The sequence below is a fragment of the Phyllopteryx taeniolatus genome, chromosome 12 (genome assembly GCF_024500385.1).
Source record: "Phyllopteryx taeniolatus isolate TA_2022b chromosome 12, UOR_Ptae_1.2, whole genome shotgun sequence".
Taxonomy (NCBI): domain Eukaryota; kingdom Metazoa; phylum Chordata; class Actinopteri; order Syngnathiformes; family Syngnathidae; genus Phyllopteryx; species Phyllopteryx taeniolatus.
Window position 1 is genome coordinate 8962452 of NC_084513.1, and position 22806 is coordinate 8985257.

The following is a 22806-nucleotide window of genomic DNA, read 5'->3' on the forward strand; positions in this document are numbered from 1 at the left end:
CCATTATAGTTGTCAGTATTCTTCTAATAGAAAACATAAAACAAAAAAAGACAAATATTTCCCGCTGCACACCTATTGATCTGTCACGGGACACTAATTTGCCATGGCACAGTGGTTGGGAATCATTGGAATAGAGAATTATACAGTATATATATATATATATATATATATATATATATATATATATATATTTATTTATTTATTTATTTTATTTTATTTTATTTTATTTTATTTTATTTTATTTATTTTATTTTTTTGGGCGGCACGGTGGCCGACTGGTTAGAGCGTCACCCTCACAGTTCTGAGGAGCGGGGTTCAATCTCTTCAGTCTCACATTTCAACACTGACATTTTCTTTCAGTCACTTATGTAGTCTACTGTTATGATCAATTGTAATCTTATTTGTCATAATTTCTTTATTGCATAGCCTTCTATCATGCCCTTTTCCATGCCAAAACAAGTCACAAAAAATAAAAAGCAGAAGCTGAAACAAACCGTCACTCAATAAATAAACAAATGTGAACCACAAACAGAGAGAAGTCACATTCATAGTAGTCATCAGAGTAGAAAACAATGAATTCGTTTAAGGAACTGTTTTCTCTGTGAGTTTATCATCCATCGTGAGGCACCGCAACACACTGTTCACAAAATACAGAATCATATTTCATACAAAATGTGTATCATCATTATTTCAGAAAACTCTGCTGTCTGATTAAATAGTACATACGTCAATCAATACATTACAAAGGTGTAGCGGGTGTAACTCAAAATTACATTCTCTTGCTGAACTTGCATGTTTTGTTGTTTAGATTAAAAACACTCCTTCGGTGGTTCTTGTCCACACAGGAACTTGAGAAATGACAAAAAACTCCAGAAAAGGGGCAGGGTTTACCAATCAAAATCATTACAATATCTAGAAACGATAAAAGAATACGCAAAATGATGCTATCCAGCCATTCATTTTCTACGGCACTCATTTTCTATGGCTGAAGCCTATCTCAGCTGACTTTGGGTGACAAGTGGGGTACAGACCAGACTGGTCAATCGCAAGGCACATACAGACAAACAACCATTCACACTCACATTCACATCTAAGGACAATTTAGAGTCGTCAATTACCTTAAAATACATATTTTTGAAATGTGGGAGGAAGTTGTACGAAAAGAGACTCGGAACTCGGAACCAGAACTGTCAGGCACACGGGGTAATCACTTAGCATTCTGCCCATCAATTTTTGAAATTACACTCATTTTTTGTCATGTGGAAGCAGCATGTTAACGATCCAGTTGAAAAATCCCCGTTTTTTTCATGTACATTCAGCTTAAGTTGTAAACAGGACAAATTTATACACTTTCTCTGAATTTAGCATATAAATGTAGGTCTTGAAATACTGAGTCCAGCAACGGACTGCTGAACTCTAAGGTGAGTGTGAATATTGGGCTATGAGAACCCAAGCTAGTCTATGAAGCAGGCAGAAGAAGCAAATAATGTGAGTTGGAAGCCACCCAAACATTTTTTTTTCTACTCCCGTGACTGAACAGAATATCACCCAGAGCAAATTGTTCCTATTTTAGAATGGCACGTTTTTTAAATAAATACATCTCCTGAGATTCAAATACTCATTTCTTGTCGTAATGTTAAGAGTCCTAGTCTCAGTATTAATCTAAGCAGCCCTTGTGGGACATCCTCAAATGCATCCTTTAAGCTCAGTGCAGATTTAAAAAAAGTCTTTAAAACTGTGCCAATATTTTAAATCACTGTTACTGGTAGCACAAACACAAGGCTTTTAAAAAAAGGATGAAGGACTCTGTCTCTGTAACAAATTAATTAACCTTAAAATTGTTTTATTTTAAGGGCTGTTTACAGCATGTAAATTGCATGAGATCATTTCAGGTATAAGAATAGCATTTAACCGAAAACACATTCAAAGTTACAAACACTGAGGTAACGTCCTGTGGTAGATTAAGGTAGGTAACAAAACAAAAAAAGGATTCAGGCAAAGTGTAACTTGCAGTTTTTTATCTTTTGCCAACCAAGTTCAACAACTCAGACCCGAAGGCTTGACTTGACCGAGCAACTCAATGTCCAACACTGTGGATACTCCTCACGTTCTTCTTCAGTGTCAGCAACTCATGTTCAGAAATGTAATTTTAATGGGGGACAGGGGAAATCGGTAGAGCCGGTGTGACGGGACTGGTAGGGGTTTGTGGAGAGTTCTGATAGGATCGAAGGAGAACTTTATGCTGAGTTGCCACTGCCTCTCGTCTGTGCTGCTGGTCGGTCAAGTATTCCTTGAGACGGGTGGTTGTAAAGGTAAGAGTCTGTCGACGAAGACGCATCAGGTAAGCATTTTGAAGCCAAGAATTATTGAAGCAGTCCTTGATTGAAGGCCGGGCCCTGTTGAGGAAGCCAAGTGGTGGAAAATGGGATCATGTACACTCAAGCCTTTAAAGCAACAGTCCCCAACCTTTTTTGCACGACAGACTGTTTTTACATAAAGTAATATTTTAACAGACCAGCATAGAAGCTAATATAAACATCCATCCATCCATTTTCTGAGCCGCTTCTCCTCACTAGGGTCGCGGGCGTGCTGGAGCCTATCCCAGCTGTCATCGGGCAGGAGGCGGGGTACACCCTGAACTGGTTGCCAGCCAATCGCAGGGCACATACAAACAAACAACCAGTCGCACTCACAGTCACACCTACGGGCAATTTAGAGTCTCCAATTAATGCATGTTTTTGGGATGTGGGAGGAAACCGGAGTGCCCAGAGAAAACCCACGCAGGCACGGGGAGAACATGCAAACTCCACACAGGCGGGGCCAGGGATTGAACCCGGGTCCTCAGAACTGTGAGGCTGACGCTCTAACCAATATTCCACCGTGCCGCCCTAATATAAACAAATTATTCAAAATACAAATGCCAATATGACGAATGTACTCGGTGTAATTAGTGGGAGCATTGCATTTGTTTTCTCTACAACAAACTGGTCCCACAGTGGAGTAATAGGACACAATGACCTGAAGTAAGTTATGGTACTCATGTCCAGCCTACTGTGTAATTTTGTTTTTTGGCAATGTCTCCAATTCTGCCTAATCAATCTCTGGGCCATGGTCTCCGTGTGCCAAAGGAGTTTTGAAGGCTTGGTGCGTGAGAATCACTGCAGCCAATCAGTGATGAACCTGTATTTTAAGTGGGAGTGCTGATTGTCTCTAAAATGCTTGCTGCTTTCTTTTTCTTGAGAAGTAGATCTCTTTTCCTCTTTCTCGTCATTTGGCCTTTATCCCTTTGTGAAGAAGCTCTCCAAAGACTGTTGTTTTTTTACTCATCTTTACTACCTTGACTGAGACGAGGAATTTGACATTTGTTCATAGGCACAGGTGGATGAGCCTGAATTTTAAAATAAAACTTCTTTCAGGCTGATGATCAATTGCATGCTTTTTGTTCCATCTCTTTATGCGACCCAACACGGGTCCACAGCCCAATGATTGGGGACTGCTGCTTAAAACTGAATAACATGTCTCTGGTTCAACTTACCATGGGTAGCTACAGAGGATCTTTTTGAGGAATAGTGAGGCACTTTGGGAGACGTTTTGGTAGAGTTTGGAGAGGTCAAACTTTGCAGCATGGATCTTCATCTGAGTCTGCTGCGGATCATTTTCCATGAAAGGCGACCTGCCACTCAGCCTGAGCAATGGAGAGGATTCCACCAGTCACAAATACCACAAGATCTTCAGACTTCTCTATGTCAAAGAACCTTATTAATTTTGATGCATACAGGATTAAAGATTACTTCATGCGGCCAACAGTCATCAAACTACACTGTGTTCTAAATTATAATGCATGTAGGATTTAAATTACAATAACACTGGTTTTTGAGGAGGTTTTTGGATTCAGTATGCATTTTCTCCTGTCTGTTTAGATCACTGATATCAATTATTTTGATTATTGTATTCCCAGGTAAATCTAATTCAAGGGAATTATTATTAAGCCGCCTTTGTCAAACAAAAAACGCTGGTGACAATGTTCAAAGAGTATGCTGGCTTGAAGCTGTGAATGCAATACTTACATAATGAAAGTGATCACACCCACGCTCCAGATGTCAGCTGGGGGGCCCACCACATCCCCTTTCAACATCTCTGGAGCTGCAGGGAGAAGAAATGGAAAACAGGATTTCATTATTCACGTAACAATTACGACTTATGAAGTGTAGTCTGTGCACTACAGTTCACTTCCCATAAGACTTGATATAGTTGATTTAGGATGCATTGCTCTCATATTCTAACTGGATTAAAAAAAAGAGGACAATTCACCATTACAACTACAGAAATAGAAATTTAGTATTCCAATTGCAACTACAGTAACTTCTGCACTCATCCCCCCCCCCCCCCCACCCCCTTTTTGCCAGTTTGGCCAGTGATTCCCAACCACTGTGTAAAATATGTGGCTTGGCAGAATAAAGGTCAGGAAACACTGTGTTAGCCCATTAAACTCTGTGATTGGCTGGGGACCAGTCCAAATATTGGCTCCAGCTCATCTGCGATCCACAGGAGGAAAACTTGGTATAGAAAATGGATTGCTTAATCGCTCGGTATAAGGAAGAAAAATTCATACCGAAGCCACCATCATTGCCTGACTTAAACTCTATTGAGAGCCTGTGGAATATCTTTAAAAGGATGATCTATGAGGGTGGATGGCAGTATACTGACTAACAGTAATCGAGATGGAAAACGGATGAATGGAAGAAAATAGAGCGATTAGCGTTTTCCTATTTTAAAGGTATTACAGCTGATGTAGATGTGACTGATATTTTACGGCGATAGCATCAGCAGTTTGGGTTGAATATGAATTTTCCGCGGGATGTGGTCTTACACATGCACTCCAGCGTGCCAACAGGTGGGCTGAACTGCTTGAGGAAAAGTGGGTTGAAGTTCTGAGCACTGCCAAAGTCAATGATCTTGATGACGTTCATGTGCGTGACAATGATGTTGTCGGGCTTGATGTCCAAGTGGAGAATTCTTCTGGTGTGGAGGTAGTCCAACCCATGGAGGACCTGCACAATGTAGCTCACCACGTCGTCCTCTGAGTAACGAAACCTAAATATAGACATATATAGAGACATATATATGACAGATAGTTAAACGATAGTAATAAAGGTGCGAGCAGTTATAAATGGGCCCTCTGCTGTCCTTTTTTCATGGCGTATCCTCAAAATAACAGGATACATTTGCTTCTGAATAATAATCAGAAACACAGCGATTCCAAGAAGCCTTTAATTATTAGTAGTTGGTGGCGGTGTTGTCACCTGTCTACGAGACTTCGGAGCATCTCCTTCCCACTGCAGTACTCGGAGATAAGCACCAGGTAGCGTGGCGTGACATAAGCCTCGTGCAGCGCCATGATCCTGTCGTGATGAAGCGACTTCAGGATGTCGTATTCCTGCAGCACTGCTTGCTTGGTGTCAGCTTCGTACGGGACGATCTTGGCCATGAATAGGTTTCCTGTAGCATTTTCACGGCACTCCCGGATCACGCCAAATCGGCCCCTATGTGATGAAAAATTATCGCAGTTCAATAAGTGATTACAATTCATCAATCGTCTTTAAACGTTCAAGGAGTATTGTTCTACTTCGAAGCAAGAACCATATACTGTGAAACAAACACTTCCTGGACAAGAATGAATTGTAGTTCATCTATATTTGCCCTGCGATTGACTGGCGAGAAATACAGAGTGGACTCCACCTCTCGCCCAAAGTCCAATTGGGTATGCCCACCTACTACCCTAATGAGGAGCTCTATATTGTCCACAGGTGTGAGTGATTGTCTGTCTCCATGTGCCCTGCGATTGACTGTTGATTAGACAAGTGTTTACCCTGCTTCTCTCACCAAACTAGGTTCATCGAATATACTAAATTAATTATAGGTGTGAGTAAAAGTGGTAGTTTGTCTATATGTAGCTTCCAATTGGCTGGAGACCAGTCCAGGCTGTACTATGCGTCTGTCGCCAAAAGTCACATTGGATTAAGTGAAGACTCTAAATTGTCTATAGGTGTTAATGGGAGTGTAAATGGGTGTTTGTCTATAGGTGCCCTGGGATTGCATGGGTACAGCCTAGACTGGTCACCAAAGTCATCTGGGATAGCCTCTGCATCCCGCTTGGCGCTAATGAGGACAAGCAGCATAGCAAATGGATGGATAGAACTTTTTTGTACCTGGCCTTCTCATCCATGAATGTATAGGGTTTCTGAGGAACTCCCTGGCGGAGATATCCTTCTCCAGGCTTGCCGAGAGGTGTCCTTCGTCCAGAGGGTGTCGCCCGTCCAGATGGGGTGACCCGTCCTGATGGGGTGACCCGCCCCGACGGAGTCACCTGCTCTGACGGGGTAGCATGACTGTCCCTGCCTTGCAGCACCGGTGTTAAGCTCTGCAACACCACCACTGGTGGGGAGACTTTCACAGCAGAGACCGAGGGAGTGGTGATTGCTGGCGTGACGACGGATTGAGAAGATGGTGTAATAAGAGCACTGGCAGTCGGCGCATACATCGGCACTGAGGAGATGGGTTTCCCAATGACGGGGGCGGGTGGAGGTATAGGAGAGGGAGCTTTGCTGGTAATGATTACCTTTACAGGGGTCTGGGGTTTGGGTGGGACGACGGGTGGAGGTGTTGTCTTGGGTTGAGGTTTTCCCACACCGACACTGAGAATGGACTTTGCTTTGCCTGCTGTAGTTTGTACAGTCGTGTTGGTCTGAGCTGGTGCTGGTACAAAAGGGGACACACTCACGGAGAGTGTCTGTTTCATTTCAGTATGTGCCGTGGGCTGAACGTTTTTGGGGGAGGGGGCTTTTGTTAATGGTGCGGGACAAGTTGAGGAAGGGGCAAGTGGGACAGGTCTCTGCGTTAGGGCTTTACTTGGAGCCGGTTTCATCGGTGGGATTTTCATGGATGACATCATCAACACAGGGGCTGAAGGACTTGTGGCCGGGGCAGTCTTGACTACCACTGGTGCACTGGACTCGGCTGGTTCTATGGAAAAAAGGGAGGGATTTATCTTTCTTTCATTTTTGTTAAAGAAAAAATATATATATAACTACCTATTTTTAAGTACTTGTAATTTATTTCTGAACCATAATTCTTACAAGAAATGAACATGAGAAGAAAGTGTTTTGCATGGAGTTTTATTTAAAATTTTATATGGGCGCCAGCATTAGCCACCAGTTTCTCAAGCCGCCTGGGAACCGCATTAACTGATTTCACAAGGAGCTCTTGTGGGATGGAAGACATAACTTCTCGTCTTTGCCCTTCAAGTTCTTCCAAACTTGTTGGTTTGGTAGAATAGACTGGCTCCTTTAATCATGGAAGATATGCAAAACAAATTAGAAAAATATTACAACATATGAATAAATTATAATGTCACGGTCTGTGTTTTGGTTTGGGTTGTGTTTAGTTTTGTTCCATGTTATCCTGTGTTCCATGTTTGTCGTGTGCTCATTAGGTTGTTGTGTCCACCTGTTCGCGTCTACTTTGTGTCGACCAATCAGCTCTCTCCAGCCACTCGTGTTTTGTCCAGGTGTTCCTCGTTGTCTCGTCAATTTGTTTGTATTTAGTTCCCTGGTTTCTTTCAGTTCTTGTCGGTTCATTGTTGTTGTCACATGTCTTTGCCATGTCATAGTCGCCAGTTGTCTTTATCATTGTAGTATGTCATTGTCAGGTGTAATTTACCTTATTAATTTAATTTATTTCTATTCCATGTCTTACTCACAGGTCATAGTTTGTTTCCAGTTTTAGATATTAAAGTGTTTCTTTGTTACTTTGGTTTAGTTATCTGTTGTGGGACTTCGTTCAGTTTTGCTTTATCCAATATCCTTGTTTTCCATTTTTGAAGATTAAATATTATTATTTTGAGACTCCTGCACTCCTGCCTTGCCTCCCTGCTTCCCTGCAATTGGGTCCACCATTTTCTTGCCTTGCGTTCCTCACCTTCGCCCTAACCACGTACGTGACATATGTATTTTAAAATGTGGAGTTACTTTTCAATCACCCTATATATCAAAGTCAAAACATGGACTGAGTAGCTGCTCGCCTAGTTGCATTGACCTAGCTCCAACCCCCGGTCGTCAGGGTAATGAAAGCTGTAATTTTGGGACATAAATGGGGAAACAACTGGGACAATAGAGTAGACCAAGTCTATACTGTAAAACTGCAAGTAACTGACATCCCGCCCAAATTTTGTGTAACTGCCCATATAAATAGCTAAAATCGTAAATACTACTCACCACTAACTCTGATCCCAAAACTCTTTGTCATATCAAACGTATCTCATAACATTACTTTAAAATAAATGGCATAAACACGATTTGATTTTGAAAAAAAATGCATTGGACGTGTGAAGCTACATGTGGCAAAGACGTTCTGTAACTTTCACTAACATCCTGGGCTAAACTTAACTCTTCCCTGACTTAAAGACAAATTGATAAAACAAAATTATACCCAAAAACCTTCACAAAACCTAATTGTTCACAGCTCAACTGCGTGTACAGGAAAATAGATGAATAATAATTGAATTTAAACCATCCCAATGCATACATAGTGAATTAATTTTGCATATACCTGAAGCACCCAGGCGAACTACTTCAGAGAGGTTGCTGTACGGGCCTTGGCCAGCCTTGTTAACACAAGCCACCCTAAATCTGAAGGCGCCCCCTGCTGGTAAATCAACCACATTGTAGTAACAGTCTGCCACCCCTGTGGCCACCATCAACCAGTTGGTCTCTCCTGTGGGACAAAAAAGATAGATAACCCATGTTGCTGTCAAACATTAATATTATACTATCCCTTTGTTATTGATGTTAGTGATGTGTGTTGATTTCTATGTGATAAGACTGTGATGCTAATTGAAATATTCATCATTATACTGTAAGCTTAATTACAAACACCATTTTTGACTATTGACACTACTGCTTTTAAGTACTAATCACATATTAGATGCTTCCATGTTGGAACTGTCTATCTGGTTCCTCACATCTATTTCTGTAATCCACACTGTTTTTATGGTGTTTCTATAGAAACCATATTTGTGTGATAATGCTGGAACAGTTGTTCTTTTACTTACTATTTCGCATATTCACATTTATGCATTTACACATGTAGCTGATCTAAAAGACATGATTCTTAGTTAGATAAAGCTATTCATTTTTTTAAATGACTTTAGATAAACAAACTGAAGAAAACTAATTAAAAGCATTTTTATACTAACCCTCAGTCTTCCTCTCCAGAGAATATGTGCAAGGCGCAGTGGTGTCTGAGGGTCTCCACAGCACCAAAGCTGTGTTGTTGTACTTCTGAGGGATCTCGGGTGTTCCAGGTCGATTGGGCAGACCTTTTGACACAAACCTAATTAATTTTGGAGTTCGAACAAATTGCTGAAGCACACAAAGTGATTTGGGGGTGGGGGGGTCTTACGTGCAAGGGAAATTGTGCAAGAGCTGGAAATCGAAGCCAGGGGGCTTGTCGCAACACATTCATAGACCCCTGCGTCCTTTTTGGTGGTCTGCATGATCATCAGAAGCTGTCGGCCATCGGGGCAGGCTATCATGTTCATCCTTGCGTCTATCTCCAAGGGTTTCTTATCTGAAGGAAAATATGTACATAGAAGTCTCACCTGATGCCTTTGGATACTTTTCAATGTCATTTATTGGCAATGATTTCATGATAGCAATGTGCTTTTACTCTGTGGATAGCATTTCAGGAGAGTATTCATAGTTGAGTCATACCTTTCATCCAGGTGATGTGTGGGTGAGGGCTTCCTGCAGGCAGGCAACTGAGCGTCACTGGATCCCCCTCAAGCAGGACATGATCTCTTAGCTTAATGTGGAAAACTGGAGGAAAATCTGCAAGACCGGGATTCAACACATAAAACCCAAATAGATAAGCATTGCATATTTAATAAAAGTAAGCATAATTCCATTATGGGCATACCGGATGCCAGTCTTGAATATTGGCGCGACGGTTGGGAACTTGTATCTCTGAAAATGGCCGTGGGTATATCAGGTTGTGATATGGTCTTGGATCGTTTACCTCGGGTCAGACCCCATCGATCCCAGCGAGATCTTCGCTCCCCTTCGGCACCTATTCAATAAACAAAAAGTTAATATTACTGTACCACCTTGGAACAGTATTTTGTACAGGGTGTCCTCGGTTACAACTGAGTAATGGTGATGAAAGGGCGTATGTTGGGACTGTCATAAACCGAGAACCCCCCATACGTTATAATGAAGATGATATTGCCTCATACCCTTTGACGTGTCTGACTTTAAGCTGGACATTGAGTCCAGTGACTCAGATAGCGCTCCACTGCCAGCCTGAAATGCCAGCTGGTTCTGAGGTACATTGGTAACTTTTATGCCACGGTTTTCTGATGTTGCCCGACGATGCATGGAGAAAATTGGCGTCTTCTTTTGCTCCTTCTCTTCTGATGCTCTCCTTTCTTCTGAGTAGCTGCGAATTCTGGTTGAGATGCTGGCCACTGTTGATTCAATCTTCCTGCGCATCGTCAAGATTGGAGATTCATTGGACTTTTTAGGATCCATTTCCTCTTTTTCAACAGAGTTATCAGCTCCACCATCCATGCACATCATCTCCACTTCCTTCTTATCTTGCGATCCTTTTCTTCCAAGAGTCCAAGATAACCTGCGTCTTGAAGGCACTGAATCTTCTTCTTTGGTCACTTCCTCTTTGCGTTCCGTTGATGGAGTTCTCTTCAATCGCAGGGAAAGCCTCCTCATAAAACCTTGGTCTTTTTTAGCTTCACGAAGATCCTGGACCGACTTGGACTTTTCCTCAAGTTTCCTCTGTGCCAATTCCAGTGGGGCACCCAGTGGACCGGGTCTGTATACCACCTCACCTGACTCTGTTGAATCTGAAGAAGGTATATGTGATTTGTCCTCATTCTTTGATCGAGACAACAATTTCAAAGTTCTTGTCAGGGAAGAGTCACGTTTTTTGAAGCGGGCCTCGAAAACCTCTTCAGAGGAAATGTCTTCTAGGTCCACTCCTACAAATTGTTGAGAAGAAAGTGTGGTCGTGTTTGGCAGACTAGGCTCTTTTGCTATGGTTTCTGGTGAGGCTACTCGAGAGTATACGGCCGGATGCTCGGTAGTTGACACAATATGTGGTTTGGGTAGCGATGATGCAGTTACAAATACATCCGTTAATGCAGGAACTGACGCAGTATTGAGGACATCAACTGGGCTAGACAGGCCGAGTGGTGGGCCATTGACAGGCTGAAGGGAAGGGACAATGATTGTCTGCATAATACTAGCATATGCTGAAGTCCTTCCATCGGGAAGAAGCACCTGTGCAGGGGATGAGGGTGTTGAATGAGGTGGACCTTGTCTTGTTGTGTCAGAGTATTCTTCCATTGGTCTCACAATAACTGAGCTTGAGGTAATACTAGCTGATGATTTAATAGGCGTTATTTCTTTTCCATGTAACATTTCTTCAGGTGTATTTTCTTTATACACAGCTTCTGTTCTTTCTTTGACATGTTTGTGTACTTGTTCTTTTTCATCTTTTTCTTTTGCCTCTACTTCTTCCTCCACATTTTCCTCGATTTCAGAGCTTTGGACCGCAACAGATGGTGAAGGAACAATGTGGTCCACAACCTCGGATTCATTTAATACCTCCTCTGATATGCTCAAGTCCTTCTCAGAGAAGCCGCTTGTGCTTGACCTCTCATCAAAATTACTGTCTGTAACCACCCCTTCTTTCTTTTCACTAATAGTTTCATCAGGTCTTATCTCTTTCTCCCTTAATGATTCTTTGCTTTCAGTTTTAATGGGACTGTCCTTCAGGACATACTCTGGCGTTGGCGGTTTTGGTGAAGGCTCTCGGGGAGTCCCTGGGCAGGAGTCTAGCTTTGTTTGCTCGGTGAGAGCTGACATAGATATAGCTTCCTTGAGTCGTCGCTCTTCCACCTGTGCCAAAGGAATCTCAAGAGGAGCACCTGACCGTCGGTGTAAAGCTATTGGTTCTGAATCACCTTGACTGAAGGAAGCACTTTTGCTCAAAACCTTGGGTTTGGAAATGTCGTCTCTGGGTGAGTCACTGGATGCTGCTTTTGTTAGCGAAGGAGGTCCTAGGCGGGTGGTACGAGAATAGCGATCTGAGGAAATCACACCTTTTTCATCACCCATTCCTAATGTCTCTAATAGAGGACCACGCAATCCACTCATCTTTTTGTCCATGGAACCTCCACGAAGCAATCGTTGCCTCATCAACTCTAGCTTCAGAGCATAATCTTCTTGGCTCATCTTGGCAGTTCCTGGACTGGTGCTTCGCTTTGGTAGTTCCATCGAGGCAGCTTTCTTCAGAACTTTTCTTCCACCCTCTTGGTTTCCTGCAACTCCTTCCTCTGGTGTGATCCGAAGTAGCAAAGCACTGTCGGCTGAACCTCCACGTCTCAGCTCTCCTTTTCGTCTCACAGGTTTATCTGACTCCATGCTGGAACCCCTTTGTAGAGGCTTTATTTTCAGAGCTTTTTGAGGCAGCTTGGCAGGTAATTCTTCATCTGATGCACCAATATTATCACCTTGCATCGTTCTTTCCTGTTGTAGACTTTTACCTGTCAATTCAAGTCTTTCTTTGTTCATTGGAACTGCATCGTGTTCGGTTGTCTCTTGGACAGCAGACACAGAACGTTTACTTGTTCCATTCTGGTTCCCTGACTCCTTCTCATTGGTCTGGATGTCATTAAGTGACATCCTCGATCCAGAGAATTCCATGTTGAGTGGCATTGGAATGAAGGGAAGTTCATCAATGTCTTCATCGGAATCAGAGGATGATGAAGGTAAAGGCGAAATGTCTTTATGGTGTCTCGGAACTGCAATGGAGATGTGACTCGAAGAATCATTCAGCAACTCAGGAATGGACCTCATGACCATTTTAGATTTGTAGCTAATTATTGAACGCTAAAAAAAAGAACAAACAAACAAAATGTTTTTACATTTTCTTGATATATGCTGGACTTGTCATGAAAAACAATTCTTCATTACCTGCCATTTTCTTCGAGACACAAACTTCTTCAATGCCTCAGTATAGATAATTGCCCCCTTACTAAGAGTCTGTATGAAAAAGTAGATTTTCTTAAGGCAATTTTAATGGAAATTAGATCTGAAAAAGGTTAAGACAATTAATAAAGTGTTTAAAACATGTTGGGCATAGTGTACCTTGAACCACGGATGTCTAAGACATTCTTGAGTATCAGGTCTCCTAAAAGAAAAAAGTATATTTATATACATTTCAATTTGGGAATATTTCTAAAAGACTACAGGCCTCATTCACTAATAAATGCATAGAAATGTTCTTACTCTGTGCACAAGTTGAGCGTATACACAAAGTCACCGTCAGATTCATGACACCTGCATACCCGCCAATATTCTTTGCACCACCTTGCGTATGTTAATGAATCAGAACATATTCTTATTCTTTTGCCTGTGTGCTGCAATCTGCATAGACCGTGCCTCTATTTCCCTATAAAAAGGCATCCGTTTAACATATCTCAGTCAATTTTCCACAATTTACATCATTTTTGCACGTCCACAGAAACATATAAATCAGATTATCGTAGGGATTAGAAAGAATACTGAAGCCTTGGAAAAACTAGCAGTCCGATCGCTTTTTCTGCTTGTTGAGTGACAACATCGTACTCTACGCAGGCAGCTGCAGTGGGAGACATGCACATGAATTAACATATTGTACAAGCACTTGAATGGAATGAGGGTAATTGTAAAAGTGATGAGAAGTGTCCTTTTTATTGTTATTTAGGATACTACCAAATTCCTGGTTTGAATTATTATTTTTACAGTTAATATTGTTTTTAAAAAATGACTGTAGTTTCAATACACTGTGCATATTGGGTGAAAGATGTCTGTGTGACATTTTTTCAAAATCTGATCCTGCATTATTTGTGCATATTCATGGCCTCAGGAAGTTCTAAATTTGTTTGCAGAGTATGAAGAAAAACAAGCACAAACCGAGTTGTGCAAAATTGGTGCACACACATGATTAGTGATAGAACCCTGTGATGCCTAAGAACTTGAAAAAGGGTTATTACTCACAGTCTGTCTGCTACAAGCAGTTTAATGATGAAACCTTTAGCTTCTCTAGAAAGATTAGCAAACATGGTTTCCTCAAAGGCTACGTTGTAGTTCCTGATGTTCAGGACGGAGCTACGATCATTTTCACCAGCGAATGGAGAAACTCCTGTCAAACTGATGACAAAAATAACATTTAGATCTAGTAAGAGGATAATTTGTTATCCAAAATCTGAATAGTTTAAAATGCCAATAACTCACCACAGGTATGCAATAACTCCAACTGGCCTAAGGAAAGGGAAGACAAGTGTGAGCCTGACATGTTTCCAGATGCAATGGAACACTACAAATTGTGAAAGCACATACCAGATATCAGTTGCTTTTGATACAGGGGTCTGGTTAACAATTTCTGGCGCAACAAATTCTGGTGTGCCATATTTGCAATACTGAGCCTCATCTGGGGTGATCTCCACTGCATTGCCAAAGTCACAAATTCGGAGCTGATCACTGTGTGCGTCTGCCACAAGGATGTTATCAGGCTGAAAAAAAAAATATAATAATTTTAATATATATAATATATATATTTAAACTTCATCTTTCCATTGCTGAAGAGCAAGTCATATAATTGTTAAAAAAAAAAAAAAAGTCCAAATCCATTCATCTCATTTCTATAGCGCTTGTCCTTATTAGTTTCACAGGTGAAGTGGAACCTATCCAAGCTGACTTCAGGTGAGAGGCGGGGTACAACATGGACTGGTCGCCAGTCATTCAAAGGACGCATGTAGACAAACAAACATTTCAACTCACATACATACCTACAATTAAGCTAACATGCATGTCTTTGGGATGTGGAAGGAAGTCAGAATACCCACAGAAAAGAGAAGAAAATGCTAAAATCTGCTAAAGGAAGGCTAGAGTCGAGATTCAATCCTGTATCTCAGACCTGTGAAGCAGATATGCTAACTAAAAATCAAATAGTGATAATTTCTAATGATATTCTTTAATACTCTGAATTTTTAAGTTCTTGGAAATACAACCCCAATTCCAATGAAGTTGGGACGTTGTGTTAACCATAAATAAAAACACAATACAATGATTTGCAAATCATGTTCGACCTATATTTAATTGAATACACTACAAAGACAAGATATTTAATGTTCAAACTGATAAACTTTATTGTTTTTGGCAAATAATCATTAATTTAGAATTTTATGGCTGCAACACGTTCCAAAAAAGCAGGGACAGGAGGCAAAAAAGACTGAGAAAGTTGAGGAATGCTCATCAAACACCTGTTTGGAACATGCCACAGGTGAACAGGCTAATTGGGAACAGGTGAGTGCCATGATTGGATATAAAAGGAGCTTGCATGAATTGCTCAGTCATTTACAAGCAAAGATGGGCCGAGGTTCACCTCTTTGTGAACAAGTGCGTGAGAAAATAGTCGAACAGTTTAAGGACAATGTTCCTCAATGTACATTTGCAAGGAATTTAGGGAATTCATCATTTACGGTCCAGAATATCATCAAAAGGTTCAGAGAGTCTGGATAAATCACTGCATGTAAGCGGCAAGGCCGAAAACCAACACTGAATGCCCGTGACCTTCGATCCCTCAGGCGGCACTGCATCAAAAACCGACATCAATGTGTAAAGGATATCACCACATGGGCTCAGGAACACTTCAGAAAACCAATGTCAGTAATTACAGTTCGCCGCTACATCCGTAAGTGCAACTTGAAACCCCACTATGCAAAGCAAAAGCCAATTATCAACAACACGCAGAAACGCTGCCGGCTTCTCTGGGCCCAAGCTCATCTAAGATGGATTGATGCCAAGTGGAAAAGTGTTCTGTGGTCCGACGAGTCCGCATTTCAAATTGTTTTTTGAAATTGTGGAGGTCGTGTCCTTCGGGGCAAAGAGGAAAAGAACCATCCGGACTGTTATGGACGCTAAGTTCAAACGCCAGCATCTGTGATGGTATTGGGCTGTGTTAGTGCCAATAGCATGGGTAACTTACACATCTGTGAAGGCACCATTGATGCTGAAAGGTACATACAGGTTTTGGAGAAACATATGCTGCCATCCAAGCAACGGCTTTTTCATGGACGCCCCTGCTTATTTCAGCAAGACAATGCCAAACCACATTCTGCACGTGTTACAACAGCTTGGCTTTGTAGTAAAAGAGATCGGGTACTTGACTGGCCTGCCTGCAGTCCAGACCTGTCTCCCATTGAAAATGTGTGGCGCATTATGAAGCGTAAAATACGACCCCGGACTGTTGAACAGCTGAAGCTGTACATCAAGCACGAATGGGAAAGAATTCCCCCTACAAACCTTCAACAATTAGTGTCCTCAGTTCCCAAACGTTTATTGAATGTTGTTAAAAGAAAAGGTGATGTGACACAATGGTAAACATGACCCTGTCCCATCTTTTTTGGAATGTCTTGCAGCCATACAATTCTAAGTTAATGATTATTTGCTAAAAACAATAAAGTTGATCAGTTTGAACATTAAATATCTGGTCTTTGTAGTTTATTCAATTAAGTATAGGTTGAACATGATTTGCAAATCATTGTATTCTGTTTATATTTATGTTTAACAAAACATCCCAACTTCATTGGAATTGGGGTTGTATATCAGACACCTTTGTCTTCAGCAAATCATGACTGCCGGTTTACATGTGATAAATTGCAGACAATGAATATGCTTAGAATACAAACAACATTCAAAAAGTTTGCTAATAAAAGAATATGATAAAAATGTTACAGGACAGAGGAATATCTACCTTGATATCAAGGTGCATAATGTTAACATGATGAAGATAATCCACTCCCTCCAGCAATTGCCTGATACACGAACGTACCTAGGGTACAATGATTGGAAGTGTTATATGTTAAATTTTACTCAAAATAACTGACTTTATAGTCATAAAACATGACGTGAAACTTACATCAGACTCCATGAGTGTAGATTTCCGTGTAAATCTGTCAAGAATCTCCTCGTGGCAGCTTTACACATAGATTCAGGTAAATAATCTGGGATTTTAGATGCATTTGGCAATGGCAATGTGTCCAGTCAGAAAGTCATAATGGGAAAATCAGCTATTCATTGACAGCATCCCCTCAACCTATTAAGTATTGAAAACCCGGCATAATGTGGATACAGTTCAGTGATGATGATAATTGCATTCTTTTTCTCAAAGGCATCATGGAAGAAGACAACTAGCTCATGGTCCATCTTGGAGAGCAGGCTCATCTCTCGGAGAGCTGAGGTTTTCTTCTTGGCCCGTGTGGAGATAAACTTGGCCGCGTATTCTGTTTTGTCTACTTTCTTGGTCACGCGTTTCACATAGGAAAATGTGCCTCTGGGGGAAACAACAAGGTTTTGACATTGACGATTAATGTGGAGGAAAGTCAGTGGAAGCAGTACCGTATGACTTAATTTATGAGTCGTTTAACCCAAGTGATGACTTGACTGGACTTGCTTGATTTTGGCCAGAGTAACTTGGTATTTGCTTGAAACTTGAAGGTTAAGATTTGAGACTTAGATTTATGCCTTACTCCCACCTCTGCATTCTATGCCCTGTAATTACGATTTACCTTCTAATTTCCTGGTGAATGTCATAATGGTCAGTCAGTCGTCGCATTTTCCTCAAAATGGTCGCCTCGTCTTCCATCGGCTCCTCTTTACTTAAAGCTATAATAGATTATTAGATCAATGACTGTTTCAATTTAACGATTGACTAAACATATTTGAGCTCAAATAGGTCACCTTCATGAACGGTGAGTTCGGCTTTGCAGGATACGGAGCCTGCCAGGTTCCTCGCAGTGCAGGTGTACACTCCCGAATCTTCGGGGCAAGCGTTGAGGACCACCAGGGAACATTCGTTATCATCATACACAAATGTGTAATGGCTGCCCTCAGAAAGCAAAATATCGCTCTGAAACAAGCACAGAAAATGTGACAACTTTGATCAATTCTGTTTTAGAAACTTCATGTCCTCTTTAGATCTGAAAACTACGAACCTTGAACCAGAGTATGTCAGGAATCGGCCGCCCCTCAACAACCACAGCAAAGCGAGGGGTCTCCCCAGCGCAAACGTCAATATCCTCCATTATAGTCTCAAATGTTGGGGGAGCTGTGGATAGAGTGACATTAGGAAAGTACTACAGACGCACGAAGTAGAGTGCAAACCTCCACAAAGGTGGAAAACTGTTCTTCTCTTCTCTACATTACGGTCACTGGAGACCTGGTACCTATCCTAGATAACTTCAGCCGATAGGCTGATTGCTCACCAGCCAATCTCAGGGAATATATAAAAACAGACAGCCATTCACATTCCTACCATTGCTGAGTGAGAACACACTCTTCCCGCACAAGTCAGGGGACTTGAACCGCTACTGACTATAACACCACGTTTTATTATCATCACATATACACTTGACACCCGAAATCTTGCAGTTCAGCACCCACAGAATCAGATGCATTTTATTTTTATTTTTTTTCAATTTTTATTCTTCTTATCATGTTTCTTTTTTTTCACATTTTTTTTGGTGGGTAACCAACACTGAAAACGCTTATTGGTGGTTTATCCCCGCTTATTCAAAACATTTTGGGTGTTGAATCTAATTAATTTTTTTCCCCTAATGCAATTAATTACAATTGTGTTCAATTATCTGTGAATTTTCACTATCCACTGTCTGGCGTGGTCTCTATCCCCCGCAAATAGTTGGGTTCCACTCTATTAAAATGAAATTGTAGTCATTCAGAAACTTATAGGCAGGCACTGCCAGTCTAAAGGGGTCATGAAATAAGATAACACAAATCAAAGCCAAAGCTCAGGGAGAAAACAATTTGAGGTGTTGTCAACTCAAGATGTAGTTTTTAGGCCTATCACCATGTGCTGCATATGAAGTCTATTCAAGACTGTAGAAAAATGCCTACATGAAGGACAGAGGTGATAAATAGTGCAGCCTACCTGCCATTTCCACACTGAATGTGCAGCTGTCGCTCCCATGCTTGTTGGATGCAACAAACATCAACTCTCCAATGTCGGCGCTCTTCACTTCCGTCAGCTTCAGTGTGTGCTGATCGTCGTCTGGCATTGTCATTTCGTACACGCCGCGATTATTGTCCAAAACCGCTCCCCTCCTGAAGATGTGGTTTCCATAACATACCACAAATAATGCCGTACCATAGGTTTGACAACAGTGGACCGTCGCCTAGAATCTACACAGACATTTTACAGGGGATATCTATCCATCCACCAATTTTCTATAGCGCTTATCCTTGTTTGGGTCGTGGTCGGGTTGCCAGTCAGTTGCAGGGCACATATAGGGAAAAAAAACACTCATGCTCACATTTACACCCATGGACAATCTAGAGTCTTCAATCAACCAAACATGAATCTTGTTTGCAATGCGGAATGGAGCCAATATTCGAACCCCAAACCTAAGAACTGAGGCAGACGTGTGAACGACATATCCACCGTGCTGCCCGACAGGAGATATCAAAAACTCTGACATCATAATTTGGCTAATTTACATAATCTGGCCCCCAAACAGAGTTCCTCAGACCATGACTTGGCAGCAAGGCTGGGTGAAGACTGGCCATTTTTAAGATACACTGTGTGAAACACTATCATGCTATTACCAAAAGGTAAGAAGTGATGTGTTGAGTTTAATTAGATGCACAGATTAGCATTAGCAGTTGGGTTGTATTTGGCGATGTATTTACTGCATGTGCCACATGCACGGATCAGGACGCTAATTGTGTATGAAGTGCTGCCTCCACCAACAAAAAACACTTGCTGTCATTACGTTGACTTTTTCCACGCTGGTTTCAGCTTTGGCAAATAGAAGACGCTTGCCTTGTCATGGTAACAAAAGCTACATTCAGCCTAGCAGGCATAGTAGAGGGGCCTCCCCCTCAAAACAAGCTATGGTCGCCGACCAATTGCATTCACACTCACTTTCAGACCTATGGGCAATTTAGAGTATTCAATTAACCTACCATGCATGTTTTTGGAATGTGGGAGGAAACCAGAGTAACCGGAGCAAACCCACGAAGGCACGGGGAGAACATGCAAACTCCACGCAGGTGAGGCCGGATTCAAACCTGGGTCATCTGAACAGTGAGGCAAATGTGCTAACCAGTCGACCGTCTTCTTCTTCTTTTCCTTTCGGCTTGTCCCGTTAGGGGTCGCCACAGCGTGTCATCCTTTTCCATGTAAGCCTATCTCCTGCATCCTCCTTCCTCTCTAACACCAACTGCCCTCATGTCTTCCCTCACTACATCCATCAACCTTCTCTTTGGTCTTCCTCTAGCTCTCTTGCCTGGCAGCTCCATTCTCATCACCCTTCTACCAATATACTCACTATTTCTTCTCTGAATGTGTCCAAACCATCAAAGTCTGCTCTCTCTAACTTTTTCTCCAAAACATCTAACCTTGAGTGTCCCTCTGATTAGCTCAGTTCTAATTTTATCCAACCTGGTCACTCCTAGCAAACATCAACATATTCATTTCCGCCACCTCCAGCTCTGCTTCCCGTTGTTTCATCAGTGCCACTGTCTCTAATCCGTACATCATGGTTGGCCTCACCACAGTATTATAAACTTTCCCCTTCATCCTAGCAATGACTCTTCTATCACATAACACACCTGACACCTTCATCCACCTGTTCCAAACTGCTTGGACCCGTTTCTTCACTTACTTACCACACTCACCATTGCTCTGGACTGTTGACCCTAAGTATTTAAAGTCCTCCAACCTTGCTATCACTTTTCCCTGTAGCCTCACTCTTCCCTGTGCACCCCTCTCATTCATGCACATGTATTCTGTCTTACTTCGGCTAATCTTCATTCCTTTCCTTTCCAGTGCATGCCTCTATCTTTCTAATTGTTCCTCCACCTGCTCCCTGCTTTCACTGCAGATCACAATGTCATCTGCAAACATCATGGTCCACGGGGATTCCAGTCTAACCTCATCTGTCAGCCTATCCATCACCACTGCAAACAGGAAGGGGCTCAGATCACTGATGCAGTCCCACCTCCACCTTCATCAGTCACACCTACAGCACACCTCACCACTGTTCTGCTGCCCTCATACATGTCCTGTATTATTTTAACATACTTCTCTGCCACTCCAGACTTCCGCATGCAGTACCACAGTTCCTCTCTGTGTACTTTGTCATAGGCTTTCTCTAGCTCCACAAAGACACAATGTAGATCCTTCTGACCTTCTCTGTATTTTTCCATCAACATCCACAAGGAAAATAATGCATCTGTGGTATTCTTTCTAGGCATGAAACCATACTGTTGCTCGCAAATATCCACTTCTGTCCTGAGTCTAGCCTCCACTACTATTTCTTATAACTTCATTGTGTGGCTCATCAACTTTATTCCTCTATAGTTCCCAGAGCTCTGCACATTACCCTTGTTCTTAAAAATTGGTACCAGCACACTTTACCTCCATTCCTCAGGCATCTTCTCACCCGCTAGAATTCTGTTGAACAAGCTCCACAGCCACCTCTCCTCGATGCTTCCATACCTCCACAGGAATGTCATCAGGACCAACTGCCGTTCCATTTTCATCCTCTTGAATGCCTTTCTAACTTCCCCCTTACTAATCATTGCCACTTCCTGGTCCACCACACTTGCCTCTTCTACTCTTCCTTCTCGCTCATTTTCCACATTCATCAACTCCTCAAAAGTATTCTTTCCATCTATCCAGCACACTACTGGCACCAGTCAACCCATTTCCATCTCTATCCTTAATCACCCTAACCTGCTGCACATCCTTCTCATCTCTATCCCTCTGTCTGGCCAACCTGTATGGATCCTTTTCTCCTTCTTTCATGTCCAACATGGCATACATGTCATCATATGCCTCCTGTTTGGCCTTTGCCACCTCTACCTTCGCCCTACGTCTCATCTCAATGTATTCCTTTCGCCTCTCCTCGGTCTGCAGAACAGTCTTCCTTTCTCAGCTTCCACCACATGGTTCTCTGCTCTGCCTTTGTGTTCTTAATCTTCTTCCAAAGCACCAGAGTCATTTTACAAACCACCATCCTATGCTGTCTAGCCACACACTCCCCTACCACTACCTTAGAGTCAGTGACCTCCTTCAGATTACATCGTCTGCACATGATGTAATCCACCTGCGTGCTTCTACCTCCGCTCTTGTAGGTCACCCTATGTTCCTGCCTCTTCTGGAAGAAAGTGTTCACTACAACCATTTCCATCCTTTTTGCAAAGTCTACCACCATCTTTCCCTTCTAGTTCCTTTCCTGGATGCCGTACTTACCCATCACTTCTTCATCACCCCTGTTTCCTTGACCAACATGTCCATTACAATCTGCTTCAATCACGACACTCTCTCTGTCTGGGATGCTCAGAACTACTTCATCTAGCTCCTTCCAGAATTTATCTTTCACCTCTAGGTCACCTCCTACCTGTGGGGCATAGCCACTAATCACATTATACATAACACCCTCAATTTCAAGTGTCAGCCTCATCACTCAATCTGATACTCTTTTCACCTCCATGACATTCTTAGCTAATTCTTCCTTTAAAATAACCCCTTCTCCATTTCTCTTTCCATCTATACCATGGTAAAATAATTTAAAGTCTCCCCGAAACTTCTAGCCTTACTGCCTTTCCACCTGGTCTCCTGGACACACAATATATCAACCTTTCTCCTCATCATTATGTCAACCAA

The 22806-nt window shown here is 42.0% G+C and overlaps 1 protein-coding gene across 3 annotated transcripts in view; it reads right to left on the reverse strand.

Annotated features, from left to right (window-relative positions):
* Window positions 1–395: 395 nt before the first annotated feature.
* spegb (striated muscle enriched protein kinase b) overlaps window positions 396–22806 on the reverse strand; it is a 50879-nt gene continuing 28468 nt past the window's right edge. For all 3 annotated transcript variants that reach the window (XM_061792155.1, XM_061792154.1, XM_061792156.1), the window contains exons 18-41: window positions 19066–19238; window positions 18113–18225; window positions 17859–18027; window positions 17687–17783; window positions 17251–17451; window positions 17038–17095; window positions 16873–16950; window positions 14457–14629; window positions 14352–14378; window positions 14115–14267; window positions 13224–13266; window positions 13050–13118; window positions 10292–12965; window positions 9976–10125; window positions 9771–9887; window positions 9460–9627; window positions 9254–9376; window positions 8608–8772; window positions 6210–7023; window positions 5304–5543; window positions 4871–5094; window positions 4068–4143; window positions 3536–3685; window positions 396–2396 (exon numbers count right to left, since the gene is read on the reverse strand). In XM_061792155.1, coding sequence (XP_061648139.1) covers window positions 2150–2396; window positions 3536–3685; window positions 4068–4143; window positions 4871–5094; window positions 5304–5543; window positions 6210–7023; window positions 8608–8772; window positions 9254–9376; window positions 9460–9627; window positions 9771–9887; window positions 9976–10125; window positions 10292–12965; window positions 13050–13118; window positions 13224–13266; window positions 14115–14267; window positions 14352–14378; window positions 14457–14629; window positions 16873–16950; window positions 17038–17095; window positions 17251–17451; window positions 17687–17783; window positions 17859–18027; window positions 18113–18225; window positions 19066–19238 — 6502 coding nt within the window. In that variant the 3' untranslated portion in view covers window positions 396–2149. The remainder of the gene's footprint in view (window positions 2397–3535; window positions 3686–4067; window positions 4144–4870; window positions 5095–5303; window positions 5544–6209; window positions 7024–8607; window positions 8773–9253; window positions 9377–9459; window positions 9628–9770; window positions 9888–9975; window positions 10126–10291; window positions 12966–13049; window positions 13119–13223; window positions 13267–14114; window positions 14268–14351; window positions 14379–14456; window positions 14630–16872; window positions 16951–17037; window positions 17096–17250; window positions 17452–17686; window positions 17784–17858; window positions 18028–18112; window positions 18226–19065; window positions 19239–22806) is intronic.